Source organism: Pongo abelii, chromosome 7, assembly GCF_028885655.2.
Source record: "Pongo abelii isolate AG06213 chromosome 7, NHGRI_mPonAbe1-v2.0_pri, whole genome shotgun sequence".
NCBI lineage: Eukaryota > Metazoa > Chordata > Mammalia > Primates > Hominidae > Pongo > Pongo abelii.
This window is the reverse complement of record NC_071992.2, coordinates 157827486-157852164: the sequence shown is the minus strand read 5'-3', so window position 1 is coordinate 157852164 and position 24679 is coordinate 157827486. Positions and strand designations below refer to the sequence as shown.

Sequence of the window (24679 nt, the reverse complement as noted above, 5' to 3'; positions counted from 1 at the left end):
CTCTACATAGAGGTCAAAAGGACAGCAAAGGGCTCGGGAGGGCCCCAGCCCAGGCCACGGCTGAGCACGCAGAGCCTGGTCCATGTATCCCCCCGCCTCACCCCCTGCCTCTATCCACATGGCATGGAGTCCCTCCTATCACATGCCAGCCCCCTGCAGGCCTCCCAGGGGACCCAGCTGATCCCCCAACACCCTCACCCCCAACCCCCAGGGCACCCCCATGTCCCTCCTCCAGGATCCTGTAACAGGCAGACTGGGCTTTGCTCCAAGGCTGTGAGCCCTGTCTGGCCAGCCAGGGCGGGGGACCCCTCTTGGGAGGCCTGAGGGCAGCTCAGCCGGGCTTCCCAGACACCTGGGCCACCTGTCTGCCACGCCTCCGTCTCCACTCACCTCAATGAAGGTGCTGAGCGTGGCGTTGGTGGGGTTGTGGGTGATGAGGAAGCGCATGTGTTTGTAGCTCACCTCCACTGGGGCCGGGCGGTTCATCCGAGCCATGGCGCCTCCCGATGGGCCCGGCAGGGCAGAAGGGGCTACAGAGAAGGCTGGGGACACGACCTGAGAAGTCCCCACACACCCCCAAAAAATGAGGAGAACGAGATCCCTGTGCTTGTCCAAGAGAAATGAGATTTAAAAACCCACCCCCATACCCCGCACAAATATTGTGCAAATACTTGGGTGTGGGGGAGGAAGCTGCCCAGTGTTTGGATAATTAAAAAAGAAAACCCAACTCTTAAAAAAGAAAAGGAACAAAACAGCCCGCCCCCCCCCCCCCCCCCACCCAACCAAAGTAAAGCGGGAAACTCCAAACTCCCGTCTCTCAGAGCTGGATAGTCATAAAGAGTCAAAAAATAAAAAGAACAACCAAAAAAGCTCAGCAAAGAAAACTTAAAAACCCAAAGTGAACCCGGCCGCCAAGCAGTGTCCAGAGCTGGACCCCACGCTGGGGGCGCCCTCTCCGCATCGGTGGATGGGCAGACAGCCCCCTTCACTCAGAGGTGGGCCCCAAGCCCCCAAGGGCCAGAGGAAGAATGAACTTGAACTGAACCAACTCCAGCAGCCTTGGGCCCGGGGTCACGGGCAGCAGCCGTGGGGACAGCAGCCTCTGACGTGCGGGGCCTGTGTCACGTTACCCCATCGGGGTACGGTGAGTCCTGGAGTGGGGCAGGGGGCTCAGGCGGTAGAGCTGGCCCCAGGCTGGGCAGCAGAGGCCATCGGCAGGCGAGGGCAATGGTGAGAGCCAGCGGCGCGGGGACCCCTCAGCAGCAGGCGCAGTGACCCTCAGTGCAGCAGTGCTCAGGGCTGGGCCCCGTGGCCCACTCCATGAACCCCAGGCGGGTCTGCAGCACACAGCATCTGGGGGGAAAGATGAAGAAAATGAATAGAAAAGGGTCGCAGGGGGCCCTGCCTCCCACGAGGGGTTCATGCCTGCCCTGAGCCCACAGTCACAGGCGACACTCCCAGAGCCCTCCTCCTGACCATGCTGAGAGAATGACCCTCTTGGGTCTGTTTCCTTATGTGGGAGCACAAGGAAGCACTGCTCCTGCCAGGACTGACCCAGGGCCTGGAGGCGACAGGGCAGCCACCACACAGCCAACAGGGCATGACGGAGGACAGAGGGGGACAGGGATTTCAGGGATACACATACCCCCGAGGACATGATGAACCCCAGCACACAGATGACAGGTCCCTCTGTGGGGACAGAGGCTGAGTTCCCCTAAGAAGCCTGAGCCTGGCCCCTGCCCACCTGCTGTGCTCTGTGGAAACCCCACCCCAGGACAGCTGCCCTCTCCTCTTCCGATTCTTGACCACTGCGAGCGTCTGAGCCCAGGTATCTCTGGGTGGCCCATCCTCAGGGAACGGGGCCCAGGCACTCGGTCAGTGCTGCCAGCACAGGCAAGTGAGGGGCCTGGCCCCACACGCGGCCGTGGGCCACGCTAATCGCCTCTTGCTTTCTGCAGAAAGTCTCCTGCCTGTCAGCAGCCCTCTGCCCACCAGTGTCCCCCTGCCACTGCGTTTCCACTGCTCACACAGGGCTCAGCCAGGCTCGGGGATAAACAGGCCAACTCTGCCCCTCCAGGAGCTCGGGGAGGCGGGGACAGACCACGCCAATCGGCCAGCCATCAGGCACACATGCCAAGGTGGTGGCAGCACAGGTGGCCAGGAGCGGGTTCACACCATGACAGGGCCCTGAAGAGGGAGGCTGCAGGGGGGCCATAGCAACCCAAGGCACCTCCACACCTGCCTCTCTCCCTTGCTGAGTCTCATGATCCCAAAGCTCCCGGGCAAAGGGGTTCCAGGAGCACGCAGCCCCCTTCCCTCTCTACAGAAGGGCTGGGAGACCTTGAGCAAGGTGCCGGCCTCTTTGTTACCCCATTAGCACGATGAGGGGTGACACAAGTGACCCAAGCTGTGCTTGGGCACTGCTGCTGAAGGGTCCCCGTGCTGCTGGCCCCAGCTGTGACCCAGCTGTTAGCAGAATCTCCAGCCCCCTAGACTCAACCCAAGCCCGGCCCTGTCACTACTACCTGCCACCCAAGGAAAGGCACTTCAGAGCCCCTCGCCCAGCAGAGCCCTCCATTCCCTAATCCACCCCCTCTCACCTGTGCCCCTGCCCCAGCCCCAGCCCCTCCTTCCCAGCTGCCCACCAGGCAGGCTGGGCCCTTGGAGCTTTAGCCCAGGTGCAGGTAGGGCTTGAGGCCTGGGCCCCTGGACTCAGAGGGTGGCTACCTGGGACAGTGGGCTCCTCCTTGCCTGCCCTCCACACCCTGGGTGGCAGCCAGCGCCACACCTCAGGCTCTGTCCACTGCGTGGTTCTGGGAAGGTTAAAATGGGCGGTGGGTGCCAGGCGCGGTGGCTCACTCCTGTAATCCCAGCACTTTGGTAGGCCAAGGCGGGCGGATCACCTGAGGTCAGGAGTTCAAGACCAGCCTGATCAACATGGAGAAACCCCATCTCTACTAAAAATAAAAATAAAAAAAATTAGCCAGGCACGCTGGTGCATGCCTGTAATCCCAGCTACTCGGGAGGCTGAGGCAGGAGAATTGCTTGAACCCAGGAGGCAGAGGTTGCAGTGAGCCGAGATCGCTCCATTGCCCTCTAGCCTGGGCAACAAGAGCAAAACTCCGTCTCAAAAAAAAAAAAAAAAAAAAACAGGCGGTGGGGTGGGACCCCCAGAAAGAGGTAAAGGTGGAGACAAGGATCCTGTCCCTGGTCCCGCCAGCTCCCACCTTGCCCAACTGGAGGGAGCACAGGCTCTGAGTGTGGGTGAGGGAAGCCACCGCATGCTAACAGCTCACAAATACCTGGGTCCCTCCTGGGGCAGCAGGATGTCCCTGTGTGTGTGCACGTGGGAGCCGAGCTCATGTTTACAGAAAGGAGGAAAAGCACCGGAGAAGCCACAGTATTGGGCCTCTCCCTGAGGGGCTGACCAACCCCTCACACCCACAGTTGCCAGGGACCCGGGAAGACCCCACAGGCACCAGCACATGGCCTGGACCTGCTGCCTAGTGGCCCTGGACAGGTCCTCAGGGCTGCAGGCTACTGGGAGGGAGGAGGCTCTGAACCACCCCACACTACCCCCTACTGAAGGCCTAAGGATGCCACACATCTGCCGGAATCAGGGGGTTAGCCTGGGCTACGCTCAGGGGTCACAGCCCAGGCTAGAATGGGGTCAGGGGTCCAGGGAGAGGCTGGACCAGGCTGGGCTGGGGTCTTGCCACACACCCCACTTGTCTCTGCAGCCTAGGGCCCCTATCCCTGCCCAAGGTGAGAGCAAAGCAATGATGCCCTGGCACCACTGTGTGGCTCTGCCCTGCCTGGTGGCTGTCCCCCAAGGGAGAAAACCCCTCCCTAACTACACGCCCCCAGTGAGGTCACCGGGTAGGACCCTGAGAGCAAGGGTTAAGGATCCCCAGGGATGGGCACTGAGAACTCCCTGAAGCCAAAGCCTCAGGCTTCCCATCTGCGAAATGGGGACAGGTTGCCCCTGCCTACATGTGTCGCTACCACCCCCACCAAGCCCGCGACCCACAGCACGGGGACCCACTGGCAGCCGTGGCCCCTCCTTCCCTCCTGCTACCAAGCCCTGCAGAACCCTTCCCAAGATCTGGCTCAGCCTCCTCGGGCCAGCAGGCCCAGAGCCCTCAGCTATTTCTCAAGACCCTTTAAGGGAGAGTCCATCCTTGTCCCTGTTTGCGAGATGAGGAAACAAGCCAGGGAAAGGGAGGACATTCTCCGCCAGGGCCACACCAGGCGTCCAGTTAACTGGGTTCTCTCTGGCTCAAGTCTAGGAGGCAGGAATAACACGGAGCCCCCTGTATAGAGGAGGAAATCGAGGTTCAGAGAGGTTACCGCCCTCCTTCCCAATGGCACAGCAGGTTAAGAAGTTTGAATCCAGCCTCTGCTTCGGAGAGGGCCCCCCCTGTGATTTTGGGGGAGGAGGCTGGAGGCCCGCGGCTCAGTGGGTCTCAGGAGAAGTAAGGCTGCGCCGCGGTCAGGGCTGAGGTGGGCGCTCTGGGGAGTCCCGGGGAACCAGTCGCGGGTGGGGTCGTGGTAAGGGGCGCGGCCCCCTCCCTGGGTGCCAGCGGGGCTCCCGCCCAGCCCTCCGGAGGGCGCCACCTCCTCCACGGCGGGGCTAGGGTCCCGGAAGGCCTGGGTCCGCCGCGTCCCCACCTGCCAGGCTCACCCGCGCCGCAGGCGTCCCGCCGCCTCCATACGCGCCGGCCGGGCGGTGCCCACGGTGCTGGGCCTGGGTCGGGGCGCCGCCCCTCCGCCGCGGAGCCGGCTCCAGGCGCTGCCGCCACCGCCGCCTGCGGCTATTTATAGCGCCCGGGCGTCACGTGGGGGGCGTGACCGGCGGGCGACCCGGCTGCCGGGGGCTCCCACACCTGCCGCCTAAATATAGCCGCGCCCTGCCCGGGAAACAAAGGGGCCGCGCAGGGCGGGCGCGGGGAAGAGGAAGCCCGGCCAGGAAAGGGAAGTGCAGGGCGCGGCGAGGGCCGGGGGCGCTGCCGCCCGGGACCCCTCCTTCCTCCCGCCGGCCGGCCCAGCGCCCTCTCCCGGTGCGCGCCCTCCCTAGAACCTCGGAGCTCCCCCTGGCCCCCTCATGGGGCTGCACGGGCCTGTGGGCTGGGGGTCCGGAGGGCAGGAGCCGCCGGGCCGCGCTCCTGGTGGGGAGGCCTGGAAGGAGCGCGCCCAGCTTTGGAAATGGAAATACGGCCCCGCTGTGCAGGTGCTGTCCTGCACCCTGAGGAGGAGGGCGCCCGAGTCCCTCCAGTTCAGACCCCCTGCCCAGCTCACCAGCCCACCGCCCGGGCACTCCTCCATGTATTTACTCAGCACCCACCGTGTGCCAGACACTGCTGTCCCCTCACTTAATCCTCACGACCCAGCTGTGGCTGGCTACGCTGGTCTCCCCTAGCGTACTGGTGAGGAAACTGAGGCACTGAAACGAGGAACACAGGTAACACCGGCAGGCAGGATTCAGCCAGGCGGCGGGCTCCACAAACTCCGAGGCTCGGCACTGATGCCCCCTCTTCCAGGAAGCCCTCCCAGACCCTCTCAAGCAAAGGCCTCTCTGCGACTCCTGGCTCTGCCTCCTGGGAGCACTGTGCCGGGAACTCATGTGCTCCCCAGACTATGAGCCCCAGGGGTGCAGCTGGCATCACCGCCCACTCTGTGCCCGCCCTGGCCACCCAGGGCCCTCAGAGCAGGGTGGAGGGGCACGGGTGGCACCCCCAGCACGGGGTCCCTGGAGGTGTGGCCTTGCTTGCAGCTCTCAACCTGGTCCCTGCAATCTGAGGTCATCAAGGGGCCCAGCTGAGAGCACGACCCCCCCTCCCCCCACCAGGCTCTCCCCACCCACACTTCCAGACAGCATCACCATCAGCCTGGCCCAGCTGTGCCGGCAACTCTAGCCTCCTCCCACCTCCAGGTGGGCAAGCAGGCTGGGGAGCCAAGGACAGGAGGGCTGTGCCCAGTCTGAAGGGCCCCATGGGAGCCCCCACCCAAGGGCGCACCAAGCCAAGTAGCCCTGCCTGCCAGCTCATGGACCCCCAAGGGTGTGAGCTCCCTGGCAAGGACACCCACCCACGTCTGTGCACCCAGCGCCACAGGGAGATGCTAGGCTCTGACTCCTGCCCAGTGCTCTCAGCTCACCACTTCCAGCAGCGACTCCCTGAAGGTCCAAGGCAGAAATAGGTCAGCTTCAGGGACTCTGCCCCACCAATCTCCAACCTCAGCCACTTTCTAAGGATACCAGGCTAGACACTGCATTCCACAAGCAAGGCACTAACACTTGCCACACTGCATTGACAAACCGTAACAGCTCAGAGAAGCTGAGCAACCCTTCTGAGTCACACAGCCAAAAGGCAGAGGAACCACATTTGGAGCTGGGTCTTGCTGCCCCCCCGAGACCCTGCTTAGCCCAACCCTAGCCCTCTGGGAGAGAGGACCTCTGGGGTAAGCTGCTCCTGCCACCCCAGCCTCAGTTTTCTTATTCATAAAAGGGGTCTCAGGGTGAAAGTTCCCATCAAGCTCTGATGCTACAACCAGACAGAGCCCATCATGCTTCTGGGGCTACAAAGGTGGACCCCGGCATCCTCATCACCCCCACCCGGGCTCCACCCCCTTGCCTGGGGCCCTCTGGCCGGGTCTGGGGGGCACCTGCTGCAGCTGGCACAGCCCCAGGCCTTTCGGAGAAGTCTATTTATATCCGGGCAGGAGCTGTTCCTGGAATCCTCCCAGAGCGGGCCCAAGTCCGCCCATTGCTAGGGGGGCCAGGAGGGGAGACCCGAGCAGGCCAAGCCCACGCTTGATGCACTAGGACGCCTTCCCAGAGTCCTCCAGGCCTCTGCACCCAGCAGCTCCAAGGGCCCAGCCCCCTCACTGCCGTATCCCCCCACCCCATCCCATCCCCCCTCCCCACCCCACCCCATCCCCTCTCCCCACCCCACCCCATCCCCAATCCCCACCCCACCCCCCTCCCGACCCCCTCTCCCCACCCCACCCCCTCTCCCCACCCCACCCCATCCCCTGTCCCCACCCTACCCCACCCCATCCCCAATCCCCATCCCACCCCACCCCCTCTCCCCACCCCACCCCACCCCCAATCCCCACCCCACCCCATCCCCAATCCCCACCCCACCCCATCCCCAATCCCCACCCCACCCCATCCCCAATCCCCACCCCACCCCATCCCCAATCCCCACCCCACCCCCTCTCCCCACCCCACCCCCAGTCCCCACCCCACCCCATCCCCAGTCCCCACCCCACCCCATCCCCTGTCCCCACCCTACCCCACCCCATCCCCAATCCCCACCCCACCCCACCCCCTCTCCCCACCCTACCCCATCCCCAATCCCTACCCCACCCCATCCCCTCTCCCCACCCTACCCCATCTCCTCTTCCCACCCCATCCCATCCCCTCTCCCCTTGCTATGTGGTGTCCTTTAGAGTAGCGTGTCGCAGGCCCCAAGGAAGGCATCCCAACTGGAGGAGGGCTGAGAGATCCTCAGTTTCACCCCACCTCCTACACAGGCCCTGGCACCAAGAGGGCTCCCACTTGTTTGTGGAAGGAACAAATGACCCAACATTGTGGGCAGAGGTCCAGATCTGGGAAACATCCAGAACCCATCACGGAATCTCGACCCCTGAGGCCCTGAGGTCTAGAGGAACCTCAAAGGTCACCTACGCCACACCTAAGCACCAGCTTGCACACCTCTGGTGATGGGGACCTCACTACTCCTTAGAAGCCCTCGTGCCCTCCACCTCCAGGCAGCCTCCCAAGCTGTCGGTCCCAGGCCCCTCTCTGGTGCTTCTGAGCACTCATTGCAGGGACGGCGACCAGCAGGAGGAAAGCCCCTGAGCGGAAGCAGCCCCAGGATGGCAGGTGATCTGGAGGGTGGGAGGTCAGGGAAAGCTTCCTGGAGGAAATGGCCAGGGGGGAGGCAGGCATGCTCCTGATGCCTGGAGTCTCACATCAGGCTTGACCCACTACCCCGACTCCCTGTGTGACCCTGGGCCAGTGCTAGCCCTCTGGGGTCCATGGCCGCCTTTACAAATAGAGATGCTGCCAGAAAGGAAAGCCACCTTCCAAGATGGTGCCAGCTCCAAGCCAGTCATGGGGTGCCTGGTTGCGGCCTGGAAGCAGAGCTGTTGGGCACTGGCTCAGGTTCTACCCGCTGGGCATCTACAGATGACTGTGGGCTCCAAGGACATGCCCCTGTGCTCAGCCGCTGCCCTTCCAGGCTGCACACAGCTTTAACAGTGCCTCCTGGGGCATTTTGTTAATCTGCCAACCCAGGAGGCCTGCCCTGCTCCTCCTGAAGCTGCTCACATGCTGCCAGCCACCAGCAGTGCCCAGGCAGGCCACAGTTCCACCACAGACCTGGGGGCTGTAACCACTGCTTCCACAGGCAGGCGGGTAGGTGGGCACCTGGCGAGAGCATGGGCGAGGCCATGGGGCTCCACTCAGGCTGCCATTGGGCCCCAAGCACCCAGCATCAGGCAGGCAGCAGGTGATGCCCGCCAAGCACCAGGAACCTCCCAAATCTGTGGCCACTCAGGCCCTGCCAGGCCCACCCGGAGCCTCCCAACCTCCAATGGCATCAGGAGAACCACCCAGGTGATGGGTAGAAACCTGACCCCAGGAGGTGCTTAATACCACCCTATGGCCTGCTGCGATGCCCAATCCCAACCCAGGACTCAGACCCCTACCCCCATAGCCCAGCGCCAAGCCCCAGCCCTCCCCACCTGGACTCAGCTCGGCCAGCCTCACCCTTGTGGGCCTGGACCACCCTAATGGGACCTGGGATGCCAGAGGAAAGGAGCAAGGAAGGACAGGTGGCAGGGGGAGGAGGTAGAAGAGGGGGACAGTCACAGGGAGGGGTTCTGACCCCACTCACAAGGTGGCACCAAACCACGGCAGTCAGGACTGGGCTCTGGGCTCACAGGGCCTAGGGTCAAGCCCAGTGCTGCCTGTGACCATTTCTCCCCTCTGAGCCCGGGTTCCCCACCTGTAAAAGGTATGGCAAGCCCTGGCTCACCGGGGTCTTGAGGGGACGAGGGGACGAGGGGACAGTGGACACTGACAGCTGGAAGACGGGGCCTCTGGCAGCAGCTCAGATGAGGAAACTGAGGCACGGCCAGAGGAAGTGTGACTCCCAAATGTGGCCATGCAAACCTTCACCCCTTCTGCCACCCTAGAAGACTACCTGGTGGCAGAACAGGTAGGGCATCTTCCCTGCCTGGGGGCGTGACACAGCCAGGCCCCCCTCCCAGCTCCCCTCACCCTGCCCTTGTCATTCCCCCAGCACCCCAGCCCCCCACCTGCCCTTCCTGGGGGCCGAGATGGGGGTGTCAGTGCTTGGAAAGCATCCCAGCAGCCACTGCCAGCCGGGCCACCTGTTGACACCACACGGTGCCACACTCCGGCACGTAAGGCCTGCATCCTGGGCTGCCTGCCCTGCACAAAGCCCACCACCCACCTCCCCATCCCTGCAGGGGGCGTCCTGCTCTCTACACTGCCCTGCACCCTCCTGAGGCTCAGCAGTGCCTCTGAGCCTCCCCTACGCCCACCCTGGATCACAAAACTCCCACCAACGAGGACTGGAGACCAGGCATTCATCCATTCATTCATCCGTCCATTCATCCCCTCATTCATCCGTTCATTCATCCATTCATTCATCCGTTCATTCATCCATTCATTCATCCATTCATTCATCCGTTCATTCATCTGTTCATTCATCCAATTTGACAAATATGTACTGAGCACCTTCAAGGGCTAGGTGCTGGGCTAACCTTGGGAGATTCAGGAAAGAAATGGACAGAACCAGTACACAGCCTGCCCACCTTCTCCTGCCCTCCCAGGTGGGGCTGCCCAGCCACCCCCTCCACCCCCTGCCCTGCCAAGCTGCCTCCCAGACTCCCCGGGCGGGTGGGCCAGGTAATGACAATATCGTGAGTTTCCAGGGAGGGGTCCAGGGTGCCCACATGCTGGCATCTCTACTGAGTCGGGGGTCACTTCCTCCCTGGAGCCAAGCCACTTGGTTCCTCAAAGAGACCCCATGCCAACCTGTGCCTCAGTTTCCCAGGCTGTCACAAACAGGGTTAGAATGTAGGATGCCTGGCTCACAGCGGAGACACCGCCACGGCAGGCAGATCAGGACCCAGGGCCGTCAGGCCTCCACTCCCCCTACTGTCCCCAGCCATCGGCCTAGCCAAGGCCTCCACAAGCTGCCTCCACGGAGCTGCCCACCTCCCCTCCCAGCCCACCCTTACAAGCTCCCTCCCCACCTCCCAGCCTGGGTCATGCTCTGCCAGGAACACCACCTCCTCAGGGGAATCTTCACTACCTAGTAACAGCCACTCCCTGCACCTCAGCTTCCTCCTCGGAAATAAATGAATCAGGTCATGAAAAGTGCTCAGAACAGTGCCTAGTGCTGCCTGCGTGGCCCCTGTATCCCCAAACCCCAGAAAGGATGCCACCCTTTCTCCTCCGGTCTTGGTCTGGGTCCAGCGAGGAATGGGCCAGCCAGGCCTGGGCATCCTCCGAGGCTACAGTGGGCCCCTGGCCGCTGCCTCCCTGACTCCCGCCTCGCTACGGGCCCAGGTCTCAGGGCCTCTCACCCATGTCATTATGCCTTCTCCTTGTCAATGTCCCTGACATCCCCAGGCAGCTCAGGACCCCAACCAGAGAACCAAATGGGAGAGCAAAGGTCTGCCTCCAGAGGGCCACCGCTGGGCCAGCCCTGCTTCCACCATCGAGGCCCCAGGGGCCCACTGGTCTCCCCACCTGATTGGGGTCTCTAGTCTACCACCCCTCCTGTCCCCCACCCCCACCCAATCAGCCAGCCCAGCCTCCTCACCAGGGCAGGTATCAAGGGAGGTACACACATCCTTGTCTCTGAGGGCAGCTTGATTCAAGTTTGCTAAGTGTGCAGCCCACCTCCAGCCCAGACTACACTTGGGGTCAAGAGCCCATGTCAGCTGTCCACCCACCCGGCAAGCCACCCCCCTACAGCGAGGCCTGGCACAGGACTGGAGACACAATGGTGGCCCCCACCCTGCTGCTGCTCCATACCTTCCGTGGCTCCCTATGGCCTACACACCAAGTACTGGCTTTTCAGCCTGGCCCACTGGCCCCTCTGCCCTTGCCTCCCTCACAGGTGAGGAGGGGGAGGGACTGTAGGAGTCACACCTCCAGGTACCCTCTTCTCTCTGCCCAGAATGTCCCAGGACACACCTCCTCATGCTCAAGACCAGACCAGAGTCCCTCCTCCTCCAGGAAGCCTGCAGGTACCCTCAGTGCCTGGGTCTCCCCTATCACATTTCCATTCATACATGTACCTGCCAAACACCCTCTGGGCTCCAGGCCCCATGATAGGTGCTGGGTGGGGGTCAGGGGTGAGCAAACCCCATCACCCACACTCAGAGGGCACTGGTTGGGTGGTCAGTGGGGGCGGGCGGACACACACTAACCAGGCAAAGGATTATGGCAATGGGAAGTGGCATGTGACCCACAGAACCATTGATTCCCATCCCTCCTGTGATTGCTGGGGGGAGCAATCATGGAGGCCTCTCTGAGGAGGTGGCCTTCAGGCAGGGTAGGATCCTCCCAGAGGGTGGTATGGGCTCCCAAGGTGGGGAATGTACCAGACTCTCCACTGAGCCCCACGAGCACAGCACACATCAAGTCTGTCCCCACTGGCATCTCAGAGCCCCTTCATGCCCCATGTCCCATCACCCCCGCCCCCATGCGTGATGTCACCCCCACCACAGACCCAAGCCTATGAGCCCCATTTGACACAGACGCTGGCCAGACAGGACAGAGCCGCGGGAAACCAGGTTTTCCAGTGCTAAGCCCAGGGCTCCTTCTCTTCCACCCCAGCAAATCCTGAGAGCAGCCTGTAGAGCAGCCGAGCAGATGGAAAGAGACTCACGCCTGGACTCAGCCACTGCACCCCAGGCCAGCTTCTCAGATCCTCAACTCAGCCAGGGACTGGCCAACTAACCCAGAAAGCCACTGAGACTTCAGACTTCACAGGGATGATTAAAACCCAGGAGTAGATGACCACCTAACCTGCCATGTGTTAACAGTTATTGTGACATTTGTCACATATTGGGAACCAGATTTTTGACAGAGCCTGATGATTGTCAGGGTCAGTAGGTCCTGAGTCTCCGCTGCCTATTGGGTGGGGAGCTTCTGCGGCTCTGAACCCCCGCTGAGGTGCCCTGCACAGCGGGGGTCAGCAGCCTCCCCGGCTGCTGTGAGGATGAGGAGAAGTTGGTCCACACTCCGGTGTGGGCGAGAGTTGCATCTGCTCTAATGGCCATGCCAACCACGGGGCCGCGTGGCCAGGTTCCGGTCCCACGGCACCTCCAAGGACACCTGTGTGACTGGGGTGACCCAGGCAGCCCTGGTCCACCCTGCCGTCCTGGAGTGCCCGCTCACAGGACCTCCTTTAGTGACAGAGTGATAAGGGACAAACCACGCGGCCACTGCGTGATGACCCTCAGCTATTAAGACAGGCCACGAGCAGAGGGGATCGGGAGCTTTCTCCTCCGCAGAAGAATCAGGTTGACCCCCACCCGCTAGCCCCCCACCCCTGCCTCCGGATGGTGCGGCTGGGAGTCGAGGCCAGATGTCAGCGATCTCGGGACCCAGCTCGAAGGGCTGGCCTCCGCACCGACGCGCACACCGAGGCCCGGGCATCGCCACGTGGGGTCTGAGGCAGAGCCCAAGGAGAGCGGGGTTCCGGCGCCGCCGTTCGGGGGAGCCCTGGAGGAGGCGCTTCCGCCACCAGGGCGGCGCCCTCGCCCACCCGGTCGACTGCACGCTCAGGCCCAGCGGCGCGCGTGCGCGGAAGGTAGGGTTTTTCCCGCCCCCGCAACCGGACCCCTAGCGGGCCCCTCTCCCTGGTCTGTCCCACGTCCCGGGCCCGCCAAGGCCGGCGCAGACACTCACCCGGCAGGCCGGTCCTCCGCGCTCCGAGTCAGCCGAGCCGCGCCGCGGGCTTTATCCCCGCCTGCGCCGGCCCTCCCCGCCCCCGCGCCCCCCTCCCCTGCCCTGCCCGCTCCACTCCACTCGCTCCCCCCTCCCCACGCCTTCCACTCCCCTCCCCGCACCCCCACCCTCACCAACCCTCTGACCAACCCCCCCCCGTCCCCGGCCCTACCCCTAACCCTCTCCCCGCCGTGCCCACTAACCCTCTCCCCGCCACGCCCCCTACCCTTCACCACCCCCGCCCCCTGCCTCTTACCCCCTCGCCCCGCTCCCTGCCCCCCGCCCCGCCCCCTGCCCCCCCGCCCCGCCCCCTGCCCCCCCGCCCCGCCCTCCGCGCACGTCAAAAGGGCCCACCCGGAGTCCTGTGGCAGGCGGGGGCACGGGGCTGGGCACTCCCCTGAAGGATCCCGGAACGCTCCGGCTGGGGCCTCGAATAGGGACCGGGGCCGCAGGGTCCCAGGGCTGCGGCGGGCACCCTGGTCCCGGCCAGAGGGCAGGAGGGCCCCTCCAGCGCTGGCCTGGGCTCTGGGGCCCACGGGGGACAGGGCGGTCCCTAGGGCCCTGTAACAGCGGGAGCGAGCGGGAGGGGGCGGGAGGGGGCGGGAGGGGAGTGGCGCACGGAGACCCAGGCCCTGTAGTTGGGGTGGGGAAAGATGGGGCTGCCCAGGGCTCCGGCGTGTCTCCCCACTGCCTGCTGCAGGCTGGGAAGAGGGTCCCAGGGCCCGTTCCTTGCTGCGCCGGAGGGAGTCTCACTGCATCCCCACCACTCCCACCCGCCCACACAGAAGGGCCCGGACCCTGCAGCCCGCCCGGGCTGCGCAGCCCCCTGGGCCTCTTCACTCCCAGGTGGCAGCCCTGGGCTCAGCAGGCCCTCACTTCATCCTTTTGTCCCCATTTCCTCCAGGAGGAAGTGCAGGGAGACAGGGGAGGCGACTTAGTGGACCCCACCCAGGCCCCCCACCACCCACACCCAACCCCCACCCCACATACACAAGTTCTAACATAGTTCCTTCCGCAGGAAGTGGGAACTCCACCAGTGGAGGAGGGGCTGTTCCTGCAGTCCAGGGCCAGGGTCACTTGCCCCTCCCCCATCAGGATGCTGCCCCAGGCCTGGTGATATCAGGAGGGGGCGGGGCCCTCGTACCTCACCCTGGAAAGGGTGAGGGGGCGTCTCTCAGACCAGCCTAGCCCCCAGGACTCTACCTCCTGGGGCAGACATTGGTCACTAAGAAGTCCACCCTTATCCCTGCTCCCCCAGCCACCAGGACAGCTGCCCCATAACTCACCACCCCCTGCCTAGGCACCCCATCCACCTGTGCCAGTCTGGGGCTGCCCAACAGGCACTACCGCCCCCAGCCCAGAGCTCTTCCCAAGCTCAGTGCCCGCATTCTCCTCAGCCACCCGCCTGAACCTCTACTGCTCCTCAAGACCCCGGCCAGGTGCAGAGACTCACATGCCTGCCAGCAGGCTGCTGCTCCCACACGCCCTCTGTCTGGCTGCCCTTCTCTCCCCCTACCGGGCCACCTCTTCCAGCCTCCCGGTGAGTGAACCTCCCCTGCCCCAGCCACCTTCCACCACTACAGTCCCAGAAGCCAGGTCTACCTGGAGTTACCCACCAGGCTGGGCCCCCAGATCCTAGGGCCACACTCGGCCCCTTTTGATCTCCCCATGGGAGGATACAAACCTCAGGGGATCATTGTACACAAATGGCCTGATGTCCAGCGAGTGGACAGGACAGCTCCACAACGGCAGGCCAAGTCAGTGGCTCAGACAGGACTCCCAGTCCAGTGCTCATGCCTCACCTCCCAGGATGACTGAGAACCCCTTGTGGAAACCACCCAATGGGAAGCTCTGGCAAGCACACACACTGACCTGCATACACAGAGATGTGTGCTCACGTGCACACACACACACACGCCACAGAAACAGATGACCAGATCAGACGCCTGTGCTGGGAAGATGGGGACCCCATTGCCCTGCAGCAGTCCAGCCCTACGATGCCCACCAGAGCCTCCAGGGACACCATGAGCCCTGAATCCTCCATGTCCTCCTGTCCACACCGCATCTTTCATCTTGCCTGGAAGGCCTCTGCCCAGGCTGGAAGGAGGATGGCACAGCCACACCAGCTGTGGACCAGTCACTGCCCTCCCTGCGGCAACCCTGACCCATCTTGGAACAGACACAGCTGGACTCCTGAGTGTTTCCAAAACCATGGCGTCTGTAACATGCAGGTGCCCAGGCCACACCCAGACCAGGTGCCCCACTCACATGTGCACACGTGGCCCTGCCTTGCCCTGGGCAGGAGGGAGCCGTGTTCTGATGGCCCTAACCTTCCCTGTCCCCAACCTCCCACCCCAGATCTCTGTTATAACACACCTGCCAGCAGCAGCTTCCGTTAAGAGCCAATCACTCTGGAGTACTCTGGAAATTGTGCGGCTCCAGGATTCTAGACAGGAGGAAGCCGGCATGAAGCCTGCCCTGGCCCTGGCATTAGGCCTGCGTGCCCACGGTCCTGCTGCCTTCCTCCTGGGCCCCATTTAGCCAGCACCATGCCACCCACATCCAAGGCCCCTAAAGGCCAGTACCCAAAAGTGGGCATGGTGTCCCGGAGGGCATGGAGTTTCATTCGGAGCTCATGGCCTCTGAGAAGGAGCCTCTCCCCGCCCCAGTCCCTGAGGCCCTGCCAAGAATGCAGAGGCCCCCAGCAGGCCCAGAGGAGGCCCCTGATCTGGCCTCCCGGAGAGCTCAGGGCCTCCCTGGCACACCAGGCACAGCCCCTACCCCTTCTGTACCACACACCAGTGGACCCTCAGCAGACGCAGCTGACTCCAGAGCAGGAACCGACCCCCAAGCTCTCCGAGGGTCCGCATGGCCTGATGGTCCCTCCTGCTGGCCAGAGGAGGCTGCCCAGGAAGGTCCTCACCCACCAGCATCAGCCAGAGGCCCCAAAGTGGTCCACAATGGGCGAAGGGCCTGAGGCCAGCCCTGAGCCCACTGGGCCTGGCTGAGCCTCCACCCCAGGTGCCCTTGGGAACTGCGAAACCCTCCCATGCACGCTGTGTGCCTCTGGGCCTCTCTCCTGAGCTCCCAGACCTTGTTAGTTACCCGCACAACATGGGAATTATGAACCCATCACCAGATGAGAACACACAGGAACTGCCCCGGCAGTGCCCACAGAGTTGTCCCAGAGGCTGAGAGGGTAGGGTGGGCAGGGGGCGCGCTCGCTGTGGGAGGGCTCAAGCTAAGCCTGCTCTGCAGAAAGGATCCAGAGTCTGGCTGAATTCCATGTGCCTGCCTGGATGGAGCCAGGCCTTGGGCCCACAGGCCCTCCCCACGGAGAAGAGGCCATGGCTCCTCCTCGGGACCCCTAGACCATCAAGGGGACAGGGCCCTAAGGGCCATGAGCATGCAGCCTGCACTAGGCAAGCAGGCAGCCCCCGCTTGCTGTTCCTGGCATGTCTGACCCCAAACCCAGGAGCAGAGTCACACCCCACCCAGCACCTTCACGGGAACAGGAGTTCTGCCCTGTAGCAGGGGAGCCAATCCCACATGCCCACCCAGCCACCTGTGCTCACTTGGGAGGTGGGGAGCTGGGCCAGCCTGTTCCTCCACAGTGGGACCCTGTCAGCAGGATGTCCAGGAAGCTTGTGGTCCCTGAGGGTGGCTAGACCTTGGGGCCACTTCCACCATACCCAGACACCCTGGGCAGGGCAGCAGGCATGTACACCTCTGCTGTGTCACAGAAAAGGAAGAGCCCACGCTCAGCCACTGCCCAGCGCACCACCCCCATATACCCCACGATGCCCCTCCCTGAACCCAGTGTCCAGTCCCATGGAAGGCGGAGAAGGCCCAAGAACCCGTCTGTGTAGTGGTCTTGCATGGTGCCCTCAGCACAGGCAATGCCCAAGTCTGTCCTCAGAGCAGTCCTGGAAGGCGCCCATCACCCCATTTTATGGATGAGTAAACTGAGGCTCAGGCTGTGCAGTCAGCGAGAGCTCTGAGAGGCTGAGACAGGATTCAGGGCCTACCCAGGGTGGGCACTTTCTCTGCATTTTCTTCTTAAAACGGCCAAGCCCTACACTCCATGTCAGTCCCAGCAGGCGTGGTCACCCTGTGCTCAGTCCCTGGGATCCCCTCCTCTGTGCCACCCAGGGCCTGTGGGGTCAGGGGTATAGGAAGGGGGATCGAGATCATGGAGCTAGCCAGGGCCACTAGCCAAGGCTCTAGTGGACGCACGTCAGAGGGGCCTGAGGAGCCGCGGGAAAGAGCTCTGACCTGGCCTCGGGAGGCCACGTCCAAAATAGCCAGCCCTGCACGGTGAGGGGACTCAGCCGGCATGCACGTAGGCCTCTCGGCCCCAAGCGCTGCCAAGCTGGCTGCGGAAGGTCACAGCTATTTCTGGGCTGGCCCGATGGTGAGACGCAGCCTGGCACCCCCAGGGCCTGTGCACATGGCGCCACCGAGGCCCAGCGGGATAGGGCTACCCCCAGGACACACGGTGGAGGGGCTGGAGGGGCCCGCAGGTTCCCCATGGTGCCTAGATCCTGCTGGGGGGACCGGTACTGATGGCCTTTCCTCTCTGAGCCATCTCCCTCCCAAAAAGCACGTGCAGTGCTATGAGTGGATTAGTTTCATAGTCACACCACTGGCTTTTACAGGCCACCACCACATGCCAAACCCTGTGCTGGGCACTTGGGTTGACAAAGAACCAGACCTCATCCCTGAAACAATCAAGAGGGGGCAGAAAAAGCGGGGCTTGGCCACTATCTTCAGCTCCTGTGACCCTGACATACAGGAGGAGGGTGGTTTGTGGCAGGAAGGCCGCTGGGCACACACAAGTCCACCCCATGCACACAGAGGTGCCCACGCCTCGCCAGCCCACAACGCCAGTGCTGCCAGCACTGGCTCGGGCTCCATCTACCCTGGGTCTTGGCCTTCCCCATCTGACAAATGGGGAACCTGAGGCTCAGAGAGGGTGCGAGACTCAGCCGGTGACCCCGGCTCAAAGCTCAGCTCAAAGCCAAGGCAGGTGAGTTCTCTGGGGTCCAGGGGAGGGGACAGCTCCTTTCCACCCCCGAAGCCTGGCCATTGCTCAGCCCATGGCCACTGTCTTCACACAGGGCTGTGTGACCTGGTTCCCCTACTGGCTCCCCATTGTGAGCTGTGTGATGGGCACATCCCGCAACCTCGCTGTGCCTCAGTGTGCTCATCTGTAGGATGGGTTCACTGGAAGGCTGTCCTCTGTGCCTCAGTGTGCTCATCTGTAGGATGGGTTCACTGAAAGGCTGTCCTTCATGGACCTGCCCTTGGTGTTCTCCTGGGATCGGAGGGACATTACCCTTTCCAAGAGGCCTCGCCTGAGTCCCTGGAACACTGGCACTGTGCCAGGTACCCACAGGGGCTGTGAGGACACCGAGCGCCCCAAGAAGACCACAGTTCCCAGCAGATGCCTCAGAATCCTCAGGGGAACCTGCACGGATGGGGCTTCTTCCCTGCAGAGCTTCTTAAAGCCCCTGTTCCTCCACAGATGTGGGGACCTCAGAACCAGGCAGGTGGCCAGCAGGGCATTTCTGGAATGTTTTTGAAACCAGGCACTAGCAACAATCGTACCTCACAGAACCCCACCTTGGCAACTCCAGATTAGGCCAGCCCCATTCCCCCAGTCTGGCTAGGAGCCTGGGGGCCGGGGCCTCCCGACTCCTGCCCGTCTGTGTGGCTGTGGGCACTTCTGTGATCCTGGGGCCTCATCCATGACATGGAACCTCAGACAGCCCATGCCACGGCATGAGGGGATGGCAGGCAGGTCATGTGGGCTGTGACTGCGGTGACCGTCCGCAGCAGGGGCTGGGCAGAGCCAGGCTTGGTCACCTCCGCGACCCAGCCTGTATGTCCCCATGTTCGTCACAGCTGTGGTGACAGTGGCATGAAGGTAGCAAGTTTAGCTCCTGGCTGCAGGCACTGGCTGCCATGACAACAGCCAAGGCCAGACTGGATGCCCAGCCCAGGTGGGTGGCAGGCAGGCACTGCCCCAGGGAGTGGGCCCCCGCAGGCACCACTGGGCACCCAGCCACGGCCCCTCGCCAGCTCAAGCAGGGCAGGAGGGGGCCTGGGTCACATGGTGCATCCTGGGAGCTGGGCACACTGGGCAGCCTGCACTGCCCGCTTTGAGCAGCTGCCCAGCTCCCAGAAGAGAAGGAGGGGAACCATCAGAACCAGCGGACCTAAGGGAGACCTGCTCTCCCAGGCATCTGAAGGCTCAGCAGGCAGGTGGGGAACACCCCAGGGAGGGGCCAGAAATCCACAGGCGCTTTCCAGAGGACCTCAGCTCAGAACACATCCTGCCGCCCTAGGGGCTACGCGGAGCCCTGTGCCATCTTATGCCCTGCCTGCACAGCCCCTCAGGGGCTCTGGGCATCGCCGTGGTGCCCAGAAGGGGTGGGCACCACGGTGGGCCACAATCACCAGGCCTGCAGGCAGACTGGGTGCCGGGTCCATGGATGGAGGCTCCCATCCCTCCCATCCCCCTGCCCCACCAGGAGCTGCCACCAAATAGCCCTAGACCTGAAGGGTGGATCTAGGGGTGGAGGGAGCTCATAGGAGCTGGTCCCTACCCCGCCAACTCCAGGGCTCAGAGACAGCCCCGGGCCAGGAACTTCGCCCTGTCTGGCAGTGCTGTGGCCAGGCCATTCACACGGGCCTGTTGGATGCTGTAGCTCCCGGGCCTCCCCTAGCAGGGCCCAGGGAGGACTCGGGAAGGCAGTGGTGGGTCAGCACCTTGGGGACTGAGAGGCCCTCAGGCCACACTGCCTTCATGTTGGGGCTGGGGATCCCCAGGGAACCATGCAGACTGGAACCCCACCCTCCAGAATCAAATGCCCCATCAGTCTACCCAGATGAGCAAAGAAAACAGGTTATCCATATCAGGGCATGGTGACGCTACACGGCAGCGTGGGTACCTCACAACCTTGTCTGTGCCTTCACTCAACTCCCCAGTGGCAAGGCACTCTGTGAGGGCCGGGGAAGGGCCTTCTCACTCTAGTCTCTAGTGCACACCAAGCCCCTGCCCTGCCCTGAGCCCTGGGTGGGTGCCAGCATCCCTCTGTTCCCCAGCAGCTGGTGACGTCCCCACAGCACTGGGAACCCGGGGGCAGGGCAACGACACTTTCACCCTATTTTACGGACTTCTGAGAGCTGCTCAGGACAGAGTCTGTGCAGGCGGGGGTGCTATCCTAATTTATTTTTTGAGATAAAATTAATAACACATGAAATCCACCATTTTAGTCTTTTTTTTTTTTTTTTTTTAGATGGAGTCTCGCTCTGTTACCCAGGCTGGAGTGCAGTGGCACGATCTCAGCTCACTGCAACCTCCGCCCCCGGGTTCAAGCAATTCTCCTGCCTCAGCCTCCCGAGTAGCTGGAATTACGGGCGCCCATGACCACAACTGGCTAATTTTTGTATTTTTAGTAGAGACAGGGTTTTGCCGTGTTGGCCAGGCTGGTCTCAAACTCCTGACCTCAGGTGATCCGCTGCCTCGGCCTCCCAAAGTGCTGGGATTACAGGCATGAGCCACCAGGCCCAGTCATTTTAGCCATCTTAAAGTGTAACCTTCAGTGTTTTTAATACATTCACAGTGCTGTGTAATCATCACCACTAATTCCAGAACACTTCCATCATCACCCCCTCCCACCAGCAGTCACTCCACCCCTCCTCCCCCAGCCCCTGGCAACCACAAGTCTGCTTTCCATCTCTGTGGACTTGCCTGTTCAGGACATTTGCTGTGAATGGCCTCACACACCACGTGGCCTTCTGCGCCTGGTCCCTTTCGCTTCTCCTGGAGTTCTAAAGGCTCAGCCACGGCGCAGCCTGAGTCTGTGCCCGCTCCACCTGTTGGCCACCTATATTCTACTGCAAGAGTGTGCAATCTTTTGGCTTCCCTGGGCCACGCTGGAAGAATTGTCTAGGACCACACATAAAATACACTAACACTAATGATGGCTGATGAACAACAACAACAAAAAAAACCTCATGATGTTTTAAGAAAGTTTACAAATTTGGCCAGGCACGGTGGCTCACGCCTGTAATCTCACCACTTTGGGAGGCTGAGGCAGGTGGATCACTTGAGGTCAGGAGTTTGAAACCAGCCTGGCCAACATGGCAAAACCCCATCTCTACTAAAAATACAAAAATTAGCTGGGTGTGGTCGCGGGCACCTGTAATCCCATCTACTTGGGAGGCTGAAGCAGGAGAATCACTTAAACCCAGGAGGTGGAGGTTGTAGTGAGCCAAGATCCCACCACTGCACTCCAGCCTGGGCAACAGAGTGAGACTCCATCTCAAAAAAAAAAAAAAAAAAATAGAAAGTTTATGAATGTGTGTTGGGCCGCATTCAAAGCTGTCCTGGGCCGCGCTGCGGGCTGGGCAAGCTCGTTCTACTCTATGGCCTGCCACATTTCGTTTATCCTCAGCTGATGGACATTTGGGTCATTTCCAGGTCTGTCTGAATTTTACTCTCAGGGACTGAGCCAGGGGGCTGTGCAAGGTTGGGAAGAGGGCTACACCTTAACTATCACCCACAGCTTCTGTTCTCCCAAGACCCCATTGGGTACAGGAGGTTGAGGTCTTACCAGATGCACCCTTACGGGAGCCCCAGCTTTGTGCCCACGTGTGTGAAGGAATGGAGGGGGCAGGAGAAGGACTGGAGGTGGGGAGGCCTGAGAGTCCAGGCCAGCATGTGGACTGTGGGGACACAGGGCAGGCAGGCAGAATCCACACCTTCTAGGGTCTGTCCGGGCTGTGCCAGGCTCTGCCAAGGGAGGATGCTGAGCAGGTCAGCGACGAAGAGAGGTCCCAGTGGCCAGGGGAGTTGGGGAGGGACTCTCCAGGATCCCCGGCAGAGAGGGCAAAGGGTACCCCCCAAGGGCCCGACCTCCTCCCCTGGAGAGAATCCAGAAGGTGAAGGTGGCATCAGAGATGGGCCTTAGAGGACAGGAAAGATTTCTGAGCGCATTTTTGGAAGTTCAAAGCATAACCTGCATGACCTTGCACGTACAGGGGGCACAGGGCAAAGACTTATTTAATTCGCTCAGTGGGAATGGCAGGAGGCAAAGCCGGCTCAGAGGAGGATTCAGGGCGAAGTGCCTACAGCCCTTGAGAGCTGGCAAGATGGATTAAGATGGAAAGAAGAGGCGGGCTGTCGGTGGCGTGCAGGCAACACAGCCGTCACCACTCGCCATCTTCTGTGCCACACAGAATCCACTTGCACCTCTACCAAAACTGTAGTTCACGCAGGATGTCAATGAGTCTGGGCCCCGTTTGATTACAAACACTGGGGTCACACATCCCCAGAGTTGGCCTAATTGGTCCAACAGAGCAGAGTGGAAGAAGGGGGCATCCAGACGGGGGCGCGGCTTGAGCAAGGGCCAGAGGCAGGAGGGCAGGCAGTGGAGAGAGGAGGGCAGGACTTCCCAGGGGGACCCCCCCAGGGAACTGCTCTCCGGAAAGGGCGGGCTCTGGGTGGCAGCAGAAAGAGGACGGCAGGACTTCCCAGGGGACACCCCAGGGAACTGCTCCCTGGCTTCTCAGAAGAGCTTCAGGGCACAGACAGGCCTCCACAGTCCCCAGTCCAGGCACATCACAGAATCACATGCAAGGTGAGGAAGCAAAGTTCCCGGAATCCCCAGATGGGGCAGGAAAGCAGCCGTGGGTGGCCAACAAGTGAAATGGTGATACCTGAGCCCAGATGCCTAAAGCCACCGCCCAGAGGGGCTACCGAGGGACACCAAGAATCTGGGATACCCACCTGGCATCCTGGCTATCCCCACCACTGTCCTCGACCTAAGTCAGATCATAGCCCCCTCTGCTCAAAGCCCCCAGTGGTGCCCACATCACTCAGGAAAGCCAAAAATCCTTATCGCCCTAAAGGCCCCACACGAGCTGCTCCCTGCCCTCTGACCTCCTACCACTCCCCTCTCCTCATCTGCTGTAGCCTCACCTGCCTCCCAGCTGTTCCTGCAACTTGCCAAGCACAGTCCTACCTCCAAGCCCTTGCACTGGCTGTGCTGGTGGCCAGGAGCATGCTCTGTCCCCACATCGTCCAGTGCTGGCCCCTTCTTACCACTCGGATCTCAGATTCAGCATCCTCCTGTTCCTCCTGCTAGCCACCGAGACCTATCCTCTGTCCCCCACACACAGTAGGGATCATCTGTCCCCCTTCTGGCAAAGCTTGTCAGCCTCTCTCCCCACACAGGACAAGAGCCCGGCCACAGCTCCACCCTCGGCTCCCTGGTTCTCAATGGGCACCGTACACAGCAGTTGCTGGCTCAGTGGATGTGTGAACACATTCAACTGTCCTGTGAGTGGGAGCAAGGCAGAGACAAGCATCCTCAGTGATGGATGAGGATGCTGAGGATGGAGAAAGGAGGACCCGCCAGCAGCCATTCCTTCTCACCCAAGCACTCCCAGCAACACAGTGACCAGGGCATCTGTGGGTGGACCCAAAGTCACTGCTTGGGTGGTCTTGGGGAAAACTAGCTCCGACCTCAGGGACCCAGAGGTTGGGGGGCCTGCAGGAAGGAGCATCTGCTGGGTGTCTAGCCAAAATTGCCTGGGGAGCCCCCAAGGAAGACAGGACATGCCAAGCACCCAGAAAGAACTGGGGGCCACTTCTGCATGGGGCCCACAGGATCAGGAACCAGGCATGCAAGGCCCAAGGGACCTGGGTCCCCACAGCCTCACTGCTCCCTCACCAGGGGGCCAAAGCCCTAAACAGTGCCAGAGAGGTCCTGCTCATTCCTGGGTCAGCCCCTGCAGCCCTGTTCGTGACTTGTCTGTCCCTGTCATGGACCGTGCTGACTGACCCATGCCAGGTCCCCAGGATCAGGCACAGGGTCAGGCCCAAAGCAGGTGTCAGTTAACGCCGTGGGATGAGGATTTCTGGCAGTTTAAATTACTTCTTGAACACTCCTGGCAATGTAGACAGTCAATGCCCAATGAGCGCTGCCAGTTGGTGGTACTGGCAGCCTGAGTGCCAGGCGCTGCTTCATGCCCTTTACATGTAAAGGCTGTATGGCCCCCACAGTGGAGACAGGGAGGTGCAGGAGGGAGCTCAGAGCTGGGACGAGCTCACTCAGAGCTGCCGCTCCTACTTCCCCACCCACCCCATGGCTGCCTCCTCCTGGAGGCCCTCAGGGGGTCCTTGAGGATGGAGCCCCTGCCTCTGCAGAGATGCTCTGCCCCCAAGCCTCTGCTGACTCAGTACCACCTCCCGAGGACCCGGCCATTCTGTCCATCCAAATCCCACCTCCCTGGAGGCCCATTCACCAGCCCACACTTACTGGACACCTACTGAATACCATGGCTATACTGCGGGTCCAAGAGAGCTCACGAGGAGAAAGGCTCAGTTCCTGGCATGACAGCAAACTTGGCAGAGCAATCAGCTGGACTCGTGGGGGCCAGAGACCCCAGGACCCCAGGACAGGGGGAGAGAGGCCCTCAGCTGCTGGGGGGCCCTGCCCCAATGGACCCTCCAACCCCATGAGAATCCCCTATCCTTGATCTAGTTTCTACCCCAACCCCCTGAAAGGGGGAGAGACGCAGAGGCCCCGAAGAGGGCCCACCTTGTCCTGCACCATCCGTCAAGTACAGCAGCTCCTCAAGTAAGTGTTGCTTTCAACATGG

General features: G+C 62.0%; 1 protein-coding gene across 7 annotated transcripts in view; it reads right to left on the bottom strand.

The window, feature by feature from the left end:
• PTP4A3 (protein tyrosine phosphatase 4A3) overlaps positions 1-24679 on the bottom strand; it is a 45810-nt gene that overhangs the window by 8579 nt on the left and 12552 nt on the right. For 2 of the 7 annotated variants that reach the window (XM_054518936.2, XM_054518938.2), the window contains exons 2-3: positions 1131-1353; positions 391-555 (exon numbers count right to left, since the gene is read on the bottom strand). In XM_054518936.2, the coding sequence (XP_054374911.1) occupies positions 391-495 (105 nt within the window). In that variant the 5' untranslated portion in view covers positions 496-555; positions 1131-1353. Of the gene's footprint in view, positions 1-390; positions 1354-4684; positions 4790-12964; positions 13049-24679 lie in introns of those variants that run through there. The other 5 variants (XM_054518935.2, XM_054518934.2, XM_054518937.2 and 2 more) reach the window with 5 other exon arrangements.